This window comes from Kogia breviceps, chromosome 12, assembly GCF_026419965.1.
Source record: "Kogia breviceps isolate mKogBre1 chromosome 12, mKogBre1 haplotype 1, whole genome shotgun sequence".
Lineage (NCBI taxonomy): Eukaryota > Metazoa > Chordata > Mammalia > Artiodactyla > Physeteridae > Kogia > Kogia breviceps.
The window spans coordinates 16,422,910-16,437,392 of NC_081321.1; the positions used below are offsets into that span (position 1 = coordinate 16,422,910).

Below are 14,483 nucleotides of genomic sequence, written 5' to 3' on the forward strand. Positions count from 1 at the left end.
AACAGCTTTCTATTAAGATAATTCTGACTTGGACAAGCCTTTTAAATTAATATTGAACCCTGACAACTTGTTTTTATTTGATTACCTTTGCTGAATCATATAATGTGACGCAACACATAATTAAATAATCAGCACTTATCACTTATTCATTTCAAATTTTAATGTCCTCTGGATAAACAAATAAAATAATATTTGTGTGGTTTAATCATTCCTTTTCCTAACTGCTATATTCAGTAGTCAATGTCATTTTCATCAAATAACAATCAAATGAAATCCATGAGCCTTAGAAAACTGTAAACATTTATTCACACAAAAACATACAACTCTGCCTACCATTTTAGAGGACACACAGGCCCCTGCAGCCCATGCATAATCCACGTTCTGTATCTTCACCTCAGCTTTCTATATGAAAGTGTACACTAAGGAATGCAAGGATGGATCACAGTATTACATGTAACTATTGGGGATGAGTTCTTTATTTCAGCATAAAGCAAAAAATAAAATTAGGAAAACTTTAGACAGTCTCTGATTTCCACAGGACAAGAAGGCAAGAGAGGCTTATAAGAAGTAATGTTAGGGCTTCCCTGGTGGCGCAGTGGTTGAGAATCTGCCTGCCAATGCAGGGGACATGGGTTCAAGCCCTGGTCTGGGAGGATCCCACATGCCGCGGAGCAACTAGGCCCGTGAGCCACAACTACTGAGCCTGCGCGTCTGGAGCCTGTGCTCCGCAACAAGAGAGGCCGCGATAGTGAGAGGCCCGCGCACCGCGATGAAGAGTGGCCCCCGCTTGCCACAACCAGAGAAAGCCCTCGCACAGAAACGAAGACCCAACACAGCAAAAATAAATTAATAAACTCCTTCCCCCAACATCTTAAAAAAAAAAAAGAGTAATGTTAGACAGGATGTAGATGTGAGGGGCTATGCTTTGGGAGCAGCTGCTCCTCAGGAGAGTATAGTTTTCAGCATGCAATGAACCACACTCTGCTGCAGAGAGGCCCCCAATGCCTCAACAGCAATTCTAGGAAGAGTGTGACATGCCCACAGCATCCATGAAAGACTTGGATCTTAGGAAAATGCCTCAGGCCTCCAAACCAGAGGCAGAAACATGCAGAACTAGCTGGGGTGACTCTCTCATCAGATGTCCTGAGGGGATAGTTTTCACAGCCTATAATAACTCAACTTACTTCATCTCCACATTTAATGCAAGACTAAAGAAGAATTAATTATTATGGTTTTCTCATGCCTTCCAATCCCTACCCTTGCTGAGAGCATTTACTATGAGGAAAAAGAAAAACAAATAGCTCTTTGGGGAAAAAACAACAATTACAACACTTGGATCATACTTACCTAAAAGTAATTTAGGAAAATTTGATGTTTCAATATTATGATAATATACTATTGATGTTGTAGTGGCAACAAATCCCATCACGGCCGGCATGAAGAGGTGGAGATGCCGCGACTCTCGCCGTCTACAGAGAGCGGGACAGTATCAGTGTCTACAGCTGCTGGTTCCAGACAGCGTCACATTTTGTTTCCAACTTTTTCATTAAAACGTTCTCTCAGCAATATTTAAAATACAGAATGAGGTATTTTATATACAGAATGCTACGAGAACATACAAGGAAGATTACATTGGGAGACATAATTCTGCTGAAAAGACTTACCCTCACATGGAGGGTTGGGTAAATACAGCTAAACAAGATGTTACAATGCTTACAACAAAAGCAAACATATAACAATTCCTATATTGAAGGGCAGAACTGCTGAAATAATTTAACACCTGAAGCAAGTAAAAACAATCAGCTGAATATGAATTCTACTGTATGTTAAAGTACATTTATTCTTTTGATAGTTTTCCCAAACTTTATGGCCTTCAGTGGCTTCTCCATTTTCATTAATTCATTCAACATATATGTGTTTGCTGGTCCAGACACTATTAGATTGTGGGATGCAACCGTGAACAAGACAAGATATAGTGTCTGTGGTCACAAAGTCTAGAGTCTATTGAGAAGAACAATAGGAAATAGGGAATTACAACACAGGTGAAGGGACTGGGAATGCATGCAAGCCTAGTGCCTGAGACAGAGAAAGCCTTGAGAAAGGAGTGACTTCTAAACTGAGACCTTAAGAAGAGGAATTGCTCCTCAGAGGAAGTAGAGGAAGACTGTTCCAGGCAGAGGGTCTAGATACGTCCAAGGGTACTACTACAAGCAATTCAGTGTGACTGCAAGGACACAAGACTTCATTCTGAGGGCAATAAAGAGCTTCAGGTGGATTGGAAATATGCCAGGACAGATGTGCATGGTAAACAGCCCTCAAGTCCATTTGTATTAATAATGCCATACAGTTAAACATTTACATTTTCTCAAATTATTGAAATATACTGGTACACAAACGGTATAGAGAAGGAAGTAAATAGTTCAAGAGTGAAGGAAAGAGGAAGATTTGGGAAGGTCATTTCAGAAAAGGTATAGTTGACAATGAGAATTGAAATATAAAAAGGAAGCCACTCGTCAGGAAAGTGATGGAAGAGCACTTGAAAAACAGGGAACAGAATGTGTAAAATTCCAAGTAGTTTAATGTTCTTTAAATAGTAAGTTTCAGATCAGTTGTATTATGGAAGGCATTGTATGTCATGGTAAGGAGCTAAAATCTAAACTTGCAGAAAACAGAAATACTTTAACAGGAAAGTGGTAGAATAAGATTAGGGTTTTAGAGACAGATCAATCTGGTAGTAATGCAGATGATGGAGTTGGTAGGTACTGTGTATGTCAGACATACTGTGTATGTCTGAGGTGAGGGGAGAGACACAGAAGAAGGAAAGTAGTTAGTAAACTTTGGGGAGAGGCCAGGTGAGAGATGATGAAAGCCTGAGTTGAGCTTTGGCAGCAGTAACATGAAGGAGATAATACAGTCTTTTGACAGTCTTTTTCTTCCTTCTCTTTGGACCACAGTAAGCCTTAGAGTAGTCACTGCTGGAGCAGGGTAATTTAGAGGTTAGAGTGATGAGACCTTTACATGGAAAAGTAATTTGCATGTATGAGTTAGGAAGGTGTTTTGAAGGTATGTTACAGGCTTACTTTAAACCATTTAACTTATTCTCCAAAGTAACTGTATATTTAATGTTGGTAGAATAGCAAATTATGAATAGCTTTAATTGTATGTGTAAAGTCATATGTTCACTTAGAAAGGACTGTCATAAGGAACAGGACTTGGCGTTAGGGTATGAGTGTGACGGTGATGGAGATGTAGAGAACAATTCCCAGGGTGCTTGGGCAGATGGTGATAAGATTTTAAGAGGGAGAGCCCATTGGAGAGAGGAATGTATGGATTGTGAAGGTGTCTAATAAACGTGCAAAAGAAGATGCCTAAAAGGCAAGTGTATGTGGAGATCTGGAACATAATCAGGGACATTTGGAGTTATTAATACAAGGAGGGTAATGAAAATGTGATAGTACCATGAGAGCGTAAGAGCTTGCTTAAAAACCACCCACCTCCTCCCCAACACAGTTCAAATAATCAAAGAGAAAAAGTAGGAAACAAAAAGTTCATCGTTATGGAAATTAAGAAATGCTTCTAATACTCTTTAATTATTGAAGCAAAGAAAGAATCAAAAGCCCTCTTAATATTTAGAAAATTTAAAAATGAGCACACTACCCATCAAGGCCTATGAAATGTGGTCAAAACCAAACCCAGGAGAAAATTATAACCTTAAACATATTCAGTAAGAAATTATTATAAGAAATAAATCAAGCAGTCAATTCAAGAAGTTAGAAAAAGAATAACAAGCAGTAAGGGAGGCAACAATAAAGGATTAATAAAGTTAGCAGAAGCTACAGTAAAGGTTATACTTACTTTATTTCTTTATTAGGAATTTAATGTTTCTTAACCATACTAGTATTTTTATTAAGATTTCTATCACATTGTAACTGCTCTACTTACAATATAGCATAGTTTTTGAGTGTCCCCAAACCCTATTCTTTCCTTTAATCTCTATTATTTTTAGAGAAGATTTGCAGACTTAACTGTTCTCATAGAAGCATAAATATCCCCTTATAGCCGAAAATCTTTAGTCAGAAAGTTAGAGAGAAAACCGAAAACTATATAGCACAGAAAACAAAAGAACAATTTCAAAAAAAGAAAAAATGATAGAAATGAAAACACAATAATAGTGAAGATTTTAATTTACACTTTTTGAATTTGATGGATTAAATAATATAAAAATAATGAACACACAGGACTGTAGCAATCCAATGAGTAAACTCAATAAAATTTTGTCTCCTATAAAGAATATATATTATTTCTTAATACTCATTAATTACTTATAAAATGATGAAATATTTGACTATAATGAAGATGTTAATGTCCCAGAAGGTATTCATTTAATAAATTACGTGCTTTATATGGTTTACATAATAAACCAATCAAATCAGATTAAAGAGCAAACTGAAAATGATTCCTAGACCTAGGAGAGTATCTCCACCAGAATCACAAATTATTTAGATAGAAATAAAAAAAGAGAATACTTCTTAGGAAAACCTGTGCAAAACAAGATGTTTCAAAAGAAGAATTAATAGCTCTAATATTTGTATTACTAAAAAAGAAAATCAAATATTCAATCAGGAAAGCCTGTGCATTGTTTCACTAATTATAATGGGCATTTGTGATATTTTAGGTAAAAAACAGTTCTTAAAATTTTGTTAAAAAAAAAAAAGAAAGAAGGAAAGAAGGCATGATCAGCAGTGTCAAATATAATAAGTATGCTAAAGAGGAAAAGATGTCCATGAAGGCATCATTAATGTTCTCTGGGATACTTGTAGAAGCAGTTTCCAGAATAGAACAAGGCATGAGAGAAAGCAAACAAAATCTTTGGGTTCAGAAGTAACTGGAAGATGTCTTTTGGAGAGTCCTGGATGAAAAGGGGAAGGAGAAGAGTCTGCAGCAAAAGAATGGGAGGGGGTAGCACAAGATCAAAGTTGTATTTCTGCTTGTTTTTAGCATGGGTCTCTCATATCACTACGGCTATAGAAAAAGTTTCCGTCATTAGCACATGTCCTCGTTATTAGCTCAGCCTCTGTCCTAAGTCTCTGACTGAATCTACACATCAGCCATGAGGCTGGAAAGGAGGACTCATCCTTGCCCACACGATGTCAAGCTTTTAGGACACATGGGACTTCCACTATATACAAGTACATAAAAACATGGAGAGTTAGCCTATATGTTAAGGGAATAAAAAAATGAAGACTAGAATTGGATATGCTAATACAATATAATACAAAAATTCCAAAGAGTTGTAAGCAATTCTCAATAACAGCCAATAAGCCTCTAAATGCTTGAAGAGGCAACATATCTTAGGGTCTCTGATTTTCCTTTTAATCAGAAACTAAGATGTGCACATATATGCAAAGAACTGTCATAAAACACTACAAAATAGATGGCTCCATGACAAACTCTTGAAGTTTCATTCCTTATTAACTGCGACAGAAAAACATAAACCTCAGGAGAGGTTCTTATTCAATAAAAGGAAAATGATTTTTGAAACTTTCTTTTTAGACTTTAAAGACCTTTTCATATCAATTCTTCAATGAAAGATACACCATTTAGTGTAATTTCGTAATCGAAATTTTTCTATTACTTGAGTTTATTTTCTGTTACTATGGGATAAAAATATTTCTCCCACATTATGTTCAAGTTCAATAGAAATCATTACATTCTAACTGCCTAATACAAACTTCTTCTTTTATAAGAATGACAAAATTCCTACAAAAATAGGGGTTTCATGACAAATCCTGATTTTGAAATAGTTATGTGCTTTGCCTCAATTTGTAGCCGTATCCTCACTGGTTCTCAGACTCCTTTAATGCCTGCCTCACCTATCTTTGCTATTTTACAAAGTAAATTGAAGTATCTGAGAACTGGGTATATATAGTTATACATAAATATATAACCATTGGAGCTATATGTTAAAATAGACAATCCTTCTTGCTATTTATATCTATTTTGAAAGATAAGGTAAACGTCAAAATGTTTTAAAAGAGAGAACTTTCTGCCAGGGCTTTGCAGACGAAGGAGCGAAGAAACAGAAAGCACAGCAATGAGCGCAAGCCCCAGAGATCTGAACTTGTATTATCAGAGAAAGGATGCAGCACCACAAAAATACAGACAACATGCATGTTTACTGCATAAAATGGGTGACAGCTGTGGTGCCTAATAAGTTATAACCAAACAGTTCAGGCTGACTTGGTACGTTACACTCTTAACTGCTATCCATAGCAACGCACCCACTAGGATTGCGTAATCCCATTAACTAAGTGGAGCCACTTACGAATCTGAAACGATGCCTTCTGCTATTTCACACACATGCACAAATAGGAGGGCAAAGGTAAGAATCCATCTCAGGTTGTGTCCAGGAAAATGAAGCCAAGTATTGTGATGAATTTGTACTTTTGAGCTTTGACTCCCCCACCCTGAAAAAGGTAAAGAGATAAACAAAGGATCAATTAGAATCATGGAAATAATTTACATTGTGATATGCTGGGTGGCAGGGGGGGTCGTGAAACCTTATTCCTTTCTAGGATAGCAATAGAAATCCTGGGCTATTTTCATTATGTTAAAAAAAGAAAAAAAAGAACAACTTCAATTAGTTTTTCCAAGACTGCCTAGGTTAACACGTTAACATTTGTTGCCTTGCTTAGGAATAACACAAACTCTGGATTACAACCTTCTTATTTCATGCTCATTAAGCACTTACTGACAGGTCTCTGATTCACTCAAAAAAAAGATAAGTTAATGATGATATTAATAAAAGCAATTCAGAGTCTCAAATCTTTCAAAAGATGGGATCTGTGGGAGGACTGACCGAAAAAAAATCCCACACTTGGTGATGAAATATAGGACTCATTGGTTGAGTCAACTCTTAATCATATGCATATCATGCAAGAAAAATGATAACCTATGACTCGGCCAGCACTATTCAGCAGTGCTAGTGGTATTTTCTCAACGAAAGCTAAAGCATTGTTGATTGACAAGCTTTTAAGGAGGCTCAAGAACATTATAGGTTCACCCTTAGCTCCTCACTGAAGAAAAGAATTAGTTACCAGATTACGTTTTAGTAAAATTTTGATGGTTTCCCCTCAAAAACAGAATAATGTCAACTCATATATGAGGTGCTAAGAAAGGACCCCACTCTTGTCTCTTCTGTCACCGTTACTTTCTCAATTTTTTGACTATAGAGAAACCCCACATACTTCAAGAATGAATGAGGGTGTGCGCTAAAAGTACTGAAGGAAGAAATTTCTGTATTTCTGGACAAAAGGGACCCCCAAAGCATTCTTTGAAAAGAATACTGATTCATATCTTAGTTGTTCATTATTTGAAAATTAGTTACCTTTCACATATTCTACTAGAATTTATGCTGTAAATTTCTGCAGGCAAGCTCTGTCTTTTTTTGCAACATTGCCATTTTCCTTATACCTGATACTTCTTTGAGATTTATTTACAATTTCTCACTAACTCAAGTAGCCAATGTTATGGATCAGTAGTCTGCATTTTTCTCCACCATTTCCCTTTGACAATGTTAATTCCAATTCCACTTGCTTCAAATACCCTTTTGCCAGCCTCTGTGTTCCCTGCTAGAGATGCAAACAGGACTGTCATAATAATTGCTCTCAATAAGTTAACTGGATGTCAAAAAGGAATTATTAACTGTAAAATTGCAATAAGGAACAATGTTCTACTTTTGGCCAAAGGGCATTCTTAATGTCCTACAAATGCCACCACACATACAACAAGAAGTTCTGGTCCCAATATATTTAATGTCTATGCGTTTTTTTGACATGAATAACTATGTACCAAGAGCTATGTTGGCCTCTGCATAATATATGTCATATAACAGAAATCCTTTGGTCACTGTTAGAATGCTAGGTACATAGTAATCTCTCAATTAAGACTTGTTCAATGAAGAAATAAAAGCTTACAAATTATTTTTAAACACTTCTTTAAAGTGGATCCTTAAATTATGCTTGCTTTCTTAAGAAAACAGTCTGACTGTTTTTTCATTTATTTTTATGAGCAAAATCATGCATGGGAATATTAAGCACCAAGTTCAAAACAGTGGTTACCTCTTTTGAAAGGACAGGAACATAGGATGCAGGAAGAGTAAGAGTATCAGGAAATGGTATTCATACTTTTAGATTCCTTAAAGTGAGTGTGGTAAAGTCAATAAGTGTTTATTACATTAATCTGTCATTTTTATATATGAAAAATATTTTATAATTTTAAAATGCTAAAAGGTCTATTTTGGTTGTTTTGGAAAAGTTATACAAATTATACCTAATCACTCTAAATAATTGTATTTTGTGTGGATATATATATGTAAACTGCAAAATAATAGGGAAAACTATATTTTTACCTTCTTCCTAAATAGTTTGCACATGTACTCTTTCTACCTGAAACACACCCTACTTTTTACTTGCACGCTCTGTATCTTTCAAGTCCCCAAACATGTCACTCTATGCATTGTCCCCACCAGCCCCAAAGAGAGTTAGTTGCTCTGGCAGGCAAACGCCCAGGATAATTTGTTCCTGTATCTGTAAATGCGCTTACAAGATGGTGTTGGCATTCTCTTCACTTTCTGACACACTTGTTTCACTGGAAAATTCCTGTGAATATTCCAGGCAAGCACTGTGTTTTACCCATTTTTCTTTCTCTTCACCTGGCACAAAGCAAGCACTCACCAAATACTTTTGATCGATCTCATATAATTCTCTTTTCCTCTTTTTAAAAAACTGCTGCTACTTGAAGTCCATTTCTAAGAAGGCATGTGACTTCTACTTTATCTATAGAATAGCAAACGCCAAAAATATAAGTAATTGGAAAATGAAATACTTGCTTGTTCTTTTCCCACAGACTTACATGCTAGTTCTTGTGCTGGAGAAATTACATCACCATTATACCAAATCTCAGTCATTAACAAGACTCTTCTTATAAACACTAGGTGATGAACTGTAGGACGATAGGTTACTTACCAATAAACAATATTGGAAAAGTGATAAACAACAGGAAGACATGAGGTACCAGGTTGAGGGCATCCACAAAACAGGGATTTTGCAACACACCATCATAGATATTATATGAAGAAATATTGTTACCACAGAATGAAAGGCTCATTTCTTCTTATATAGTTTACTCTAAAAGGGAGAGAAAGGAGGAAAAGCCTCTTATTATGAAATTCTCCTTCATTAAATTATAGCCTTAAAGAGGTGTTATATCATAAAATTAACCCCCTTTATCTTTGCAATTGAGGAAATAGAAAACTCTATGCCAAAGTTGTTCAAGATTTACTTACAAAGGCCTTATACCTTCCATAAGGTCCACTTTTCAATAGGTTTTTTTTCCAGATTAAAATATTCCATTTTAATTTGGAAAATACATAATAATTGATATCTACCAATAGTGGTAGCTCAAAGGAGTGTTTGTCTAAATAAATAATCAAAAGCCAAAAATGGTTGTTTATCAAGAAAAAGGGGGAAAAATGAAACTGACTGAAAAGTCAAAATGGTGTAATATCAAATCCTTTCCCATGGTCATTCATTGAAAATGCTTTCACAAACAACTTTAGCTGGACACAATTTACTGCAAGATTTCATTCACTGCAGGAAACAGTAATACAAAGAGACCAACTCCGAGGCAACCAGCATACAGCCTTTTTCTGAACAATAGAAAAATCAAGAGTTTAAGACTAATTAAATATAATTCAAGTGACAAGTTAATGAAACTACTCAGGTCCCAGGGTCACAGCCTATTCTTACATGAAATGCACCCTACTTAAGTTTTGAAACAAAGGATGCCTTTTTATTGGAAAGCTCTATCCCATTAGAGGAGAAATGGACAAGCTGAGAGAAGAAACAGAGGTCAAGATTACACACAGTTTTCTTAGCCATTGTTGGGATTCTGGCTTCTACTCTAAATGAAATGGAGCCACTGAGAGGGTGGAGATCAGAGGAGTGAGAAGCTCTGACTTACAACATTTTCAATGAATTCTTACTGCTTTGCTGAAACATGGTCTAAGAGCTTACTGCTTTGCTGAAACATGGTCTAAGAGCGAGGGTCTATTTCATCAAATGTAAAATGCCAGCAAGAGTTTTAGCATTCGGGAAACTTCTTTTATAATGTCTACTATTTATTTAGCACCTACTAAATTCTGGGAACTTTGCATACATTATATACGCCCTCAGAACAATGAAGCAATGTTTGTGGAGCTCTTCATATTTCACAGAGGATGCTATTGATGTTCAGAGAGGTTCAATAACTTGCCAACCAGTAGAGTAGCCAGAATCCACAGACACGTGTCTGACTGTAAACTATGTTTATCCCACTCCATCACATAGCTTCCAACTTATTTTTTTAAAGCAATCTCTTATCTATTCATATTAAAATAAGCAGCAGTTTAAGCTTTCAACCTCACTGGACTTTGTTTCTTTTCCATACTTATGTCACCTTGGATTCTGAGTTAGGTTATTCAAGCTTGGCAAAGGTTTAGATAACTAAAATAGTACCTTTTCTCTCTTCCCTTTCATTGATAATTGATTTAGTAATGGTCACGAATCATATTTTTTCCTAGAAAAAAACAAAATGTGTTATATAGAAAAGACTGGCAATAGTAGGCAAACTATTGGAGAAATCAAATTTTAAACAAAAATTTTATAAAACGTATGAATAGAACAACTAGTTAGAAAGTCTGTGTATTAACAGTCTGTAAGTGGTCATATGGAATTCCTCTCATATTATTTCTGGAAACACTTTTTTTTCTTATGTTCTCTAGTCAAGACCATTTTTTAATCTTTTTTTAAAAAATGTTATATATTTTTTAAAACTCAAGATGAAGTTATATACTTGCCAAATCCTTACCAACTGTTAAGGTTCTAAGCTAGGTAAGGGAATTTTTAAAAGGACTTGAGATTTTTAAACTAGCAGTAAAATGGAAGTTCTGAGTTTATAATTGTATGTTAGATGTATTTCTGGTAAAAATGAAGAAAACAGAAACTGAAAAACAATAGCTTGTAATGGAATTTTTAAGACTACATCCTTTACTTAATAGAAGTGATAAAAGGAAACTTTAAGTTCGCTCTTAATTGAAAGACATGTGTAAACTGTTTCCTAGAACAAACCTGAAAATAATTTTTACTTTAGCTAGTTTTATAATCTTATCAAAAGTTACAGTATTCCAATTGGCTACATTTATAAACCTTGATATTTCATCATGATCACTGAGCCAGATGCTAAAATATAATCTGAATTTGCAAAACATATATATACTTCATTAACGATGATAAGCACTGCCTGCCTCGTATTTAATCAATCCTGAAACTTACCAATTAAGTAACCTTTGGATATGTAACTGTGGAAAGAAAATATCAGAAAAGCACAACAACCTGAAAAAGTCAAAGAATATTTTTAGCCATGCACCTGATGTCTGGGACTTTAGGCCATTAATTAATTAAGTGTAAAAACACTTCTTGATGCTGACCATGCACTAGGCACTAGGCACTAGGCACTAGGAGTTCAGCAGTGCACATAACAGAAACAGTCCCTGTGGTCTTAGGCTATATAAATCAGACTAGATTAATCCCAAACATTCTTGGTATAATGTAAAGGTTATGACCCCAAAGACAGGGAAATATACAATGACATAATGGCACTAAAGTACATACTTCATACTGGTAAAGTAAAAACTTTAGAATGATGTTTTTCTACCATAATCTTATCCTCACATTTCCCCTTGGCTCCCAGCCTGTTCACTGTCTCTCTTTGCATCCCTCCTTTTGCTTTTTCTTCTGCCTCTTCCTCTATCCTTTTCCCCATACCCCTTAGCCTTCTCCTCCCCAACTCCCAGGCTGTATGCAGCACATTCTAATAACCAACCCTTACTACAACCCAACACGGACAAAAAGAGGGAAAAAGTAAACTTATTGCAGACCTGTTGACATTGTATTCACCTGAGCCGTTTTATTCAATCAGGATTTTTCAACTAATTCTTAAATCTCCAATTGTCATTCAGGGTTTCCCTCCCAGAACCCAGGTTAAGTTGGGAATACTTTGGGAAGAGTATAAATTGCTGCTCTTGCTGGATAAATGCTGTCACATGACACCTACAGCCCCACCCCTTCTGGAGCTGTCTAGTTCAGCCAACACTGACAGAGGCCCCAGCATCCAGGGGGAGGGAGAGGGAAGGAGGCCAGATAGGAAGATATGACATTTTTCTCCCCACAAGCAGAAACCCACAGAAAGATGTTCAACTGTTTATGATAGCTGATAGGGTTGGAGAATTTCACTGAATGAACTTTAAAGACAAACACCAAAAGTGAAACTTCGATTCTAGGGATGGTCTGTAGAGTAGAAAACGTAAAATAAAAATATTCCTTGATGACCAAACTTATGATTTCATAGCAAGAATACTACCCTCAGTATTCTTATGCTTTGAAATGTATTGGGTGAAGTTCCACACCCTCAGGATTTATAACATTTGGATTCAGTTGATGAATATAAAGTAAATAAGTGAAAACTAGCACTCTTTTCTGTTCACCCAGCAGACAGTGTCAGTTCTGATGGAACAGCAGTCCCAGAGAATTTAACATGCTGTAAACACCTGAAGAAAACATGCTAAGTGCAATATGAAAAGCTTGCATTCTCACACACAAAATAACTCGTTCTTCAGTTATTCAGAGATTAACCAAATTATGTTGTGAGACACAAACACTACATTTTAAATAACTTACTCAAGGCTTTATCATCATCTAGGGTATGTTCAGGATCAGATCACTTAGGAAAACAAATGTAATTAAGTTATTTGAAGTTATTCAGTCCATGGTTCATAAAATACGAAGTAAAAGACATCTGTCTGTCTATCTATGGATGAATGACAGATCCAAGTAGGAAATCACAAGCGAAAAAGTCCCGACTTCTGATTTAGTGCCTCATCTAAGGCACCCATCAAAGTTCTACTGCATACCAAAGGAAATGTTGGAACAACTCAGCAGATAAGATTTCTTACACAGACACTCCAGTGATTCTTTTTTTAAAAAAAAATCCCACACTGGACAAATAAAGCAACAAATAAATACCTTGGGCAATCGCTTGACGCTGCTTCAAACCCCTACTGGCGCACTTGCACTACCTTCGAAACACCGGCTTCCTACACTGTCTTAAGTGTAATTTCAAAGCTGGACGCAGAACTCCTATAAATCAAAGAGGAACACAAATTAAGCAGATGGAAAGTTACCTCATGAACAAGACGGAAATGTCTGAGAGGGAAAAAAAAAAATGTAATAACTCCTTTCACTACATCCAGTTGGTTTAAGCAGCAGCCGACCAGAGTTTTCTAAGTAAAGGTGGAAACCTGATCTCCACGCCCTCTCTTCCCCCAGCTGGGGCCCGGTCCCCTCATCCTAGAAATAGCGACTGCTAAGGCGAAGCGCCGCGAGAGTGCGCGGGAGCCTTCTGGCTGTCGAAAGATTAGATCAAAATCGACAGCTGAGAGTTTTCTGTAAAATTCTGAAACGCAATTTAGGTAGAAGACACAGACTCACGTACTCCGAAGGCAGCGTTTTCCTCCGCTGGCCGAAGCACGCCGGACGCCGAGCGGATTATTTTTAGGGTGGTGGGAGATCAGCTGCTGCCTCCTATCGAGTTTCTCAACTGCACAAACTGCTCTGGGCTGGGGCGGACGCGGCGACTCCGAGGCAGGAAACTGGGAAGAAGCCCCGAGCGAACGCCGCGCCTGGGACTGGAGACCCTCCCCACCCCCTCTCGGCCCAGCTTTCCGCCGCGGAGCGGCAAACTTGGGGCGCGCGAGACAAGGATTTTACAAGTCATGTGCGTCTCCCCAATTCATTAGACGCCGAAACTTAACAACCTACGATTCTGTTATCCCCAGAGTCGAGTTTCCCAAAATTAAAACACGCAAGGTCACTTGCACTTGTAATTTTTTTTTTTTTTTACCCCCGGCTCTTTACGCGCCCTTGTATGAACCACATGCAGAAGCGCATTTGGGCGTTTCACCATTTTCCCCCTGAGCGGACCGGGGAAAGGAAGGGCTCATTCCACACGGAGGAAACGGCTGCCAGGCTGTATCCTTGCGTGGGAATGTCTCGCTTGAGCAACGCAAGCTCAAGCCGAATAATCGCCCCAGTGCCCCGGGAAACCTGGTGACTCCTCTGGACCAGTCGCCGCGCTCCCCAAGGGCGACCTTTAACCCTTGCCCCCCGAAAGTGGGGCTTTGGCTTCCCACGGGTTTACAATCAGTTCCCCTCACGCTTGTTCCCGACCAGAGAGATCACAAAGTCTCGAGGCAAGCCGTAAATTTTGTCCCGGGTAAACCTCTGTAATTAACACTCGTTTTTATCTGGGGTCAGTCAACGTGAAATAACCATTGTTTTCGTCAACTGTCCTGACCTGAGGAAGGATGGTCAGCCCAGAGGGCTGGT

At 37.4% G+C, this 14,483-nt stretch overlaps 1 protein-coding gene across 11 annotated transcripts in view; it reads right to left on the reverse strand.

Annotated features, from left to right (window-relative positions):
• Nucleotides 1–14,168, reverse strand: part of ABCC9 (ATP binding cassette subfamily C member 9) — a 146,513-nt gene extending 132,345 nt beyond the window's left edge. For 7 of the 11 annotated variants that reach the window (XR_010835777.1, XM_067008851.1, XM_067008846.1 and 4 more), the window contains exons 1-6: nt 13,591–14,168; nt 13,122–13,235; nt 10,557–10,617; nt 9,027–9,188; nt 6,326–6,467; nt 1,348–1,469 (exon numbers count right to left, since the gene is read on the reverse strand). Coding sequence is in view for 10 of the 11 variants with exons in the window: in XM_067008851.1 (XP_066864952.1) it covers nt 1,348–1,469; nt 6,326–6,467; nt 9,027–9,168 (406 nt within the window). In the remaining variant the exon portion in view is untranslated. Of the gene's footprint in view, nt 1–1,347; nt 1,470–6,325; nt 6,468–9,026; nt 9,189–10,556; nt 10,618–11,977; nt 12,107–12,776; nt 12,820–13,121; nt 13,236–13,590 lie in introns of those variants that run through there. The other 4 variants (XM_067008849.1, XM_067008844.1, XM_067008850.1 and 1 more) reach the window with 4 other exon arrangements.
• Nucleotides 14,169–14,483: the final 315 nt, after the last annotated feature.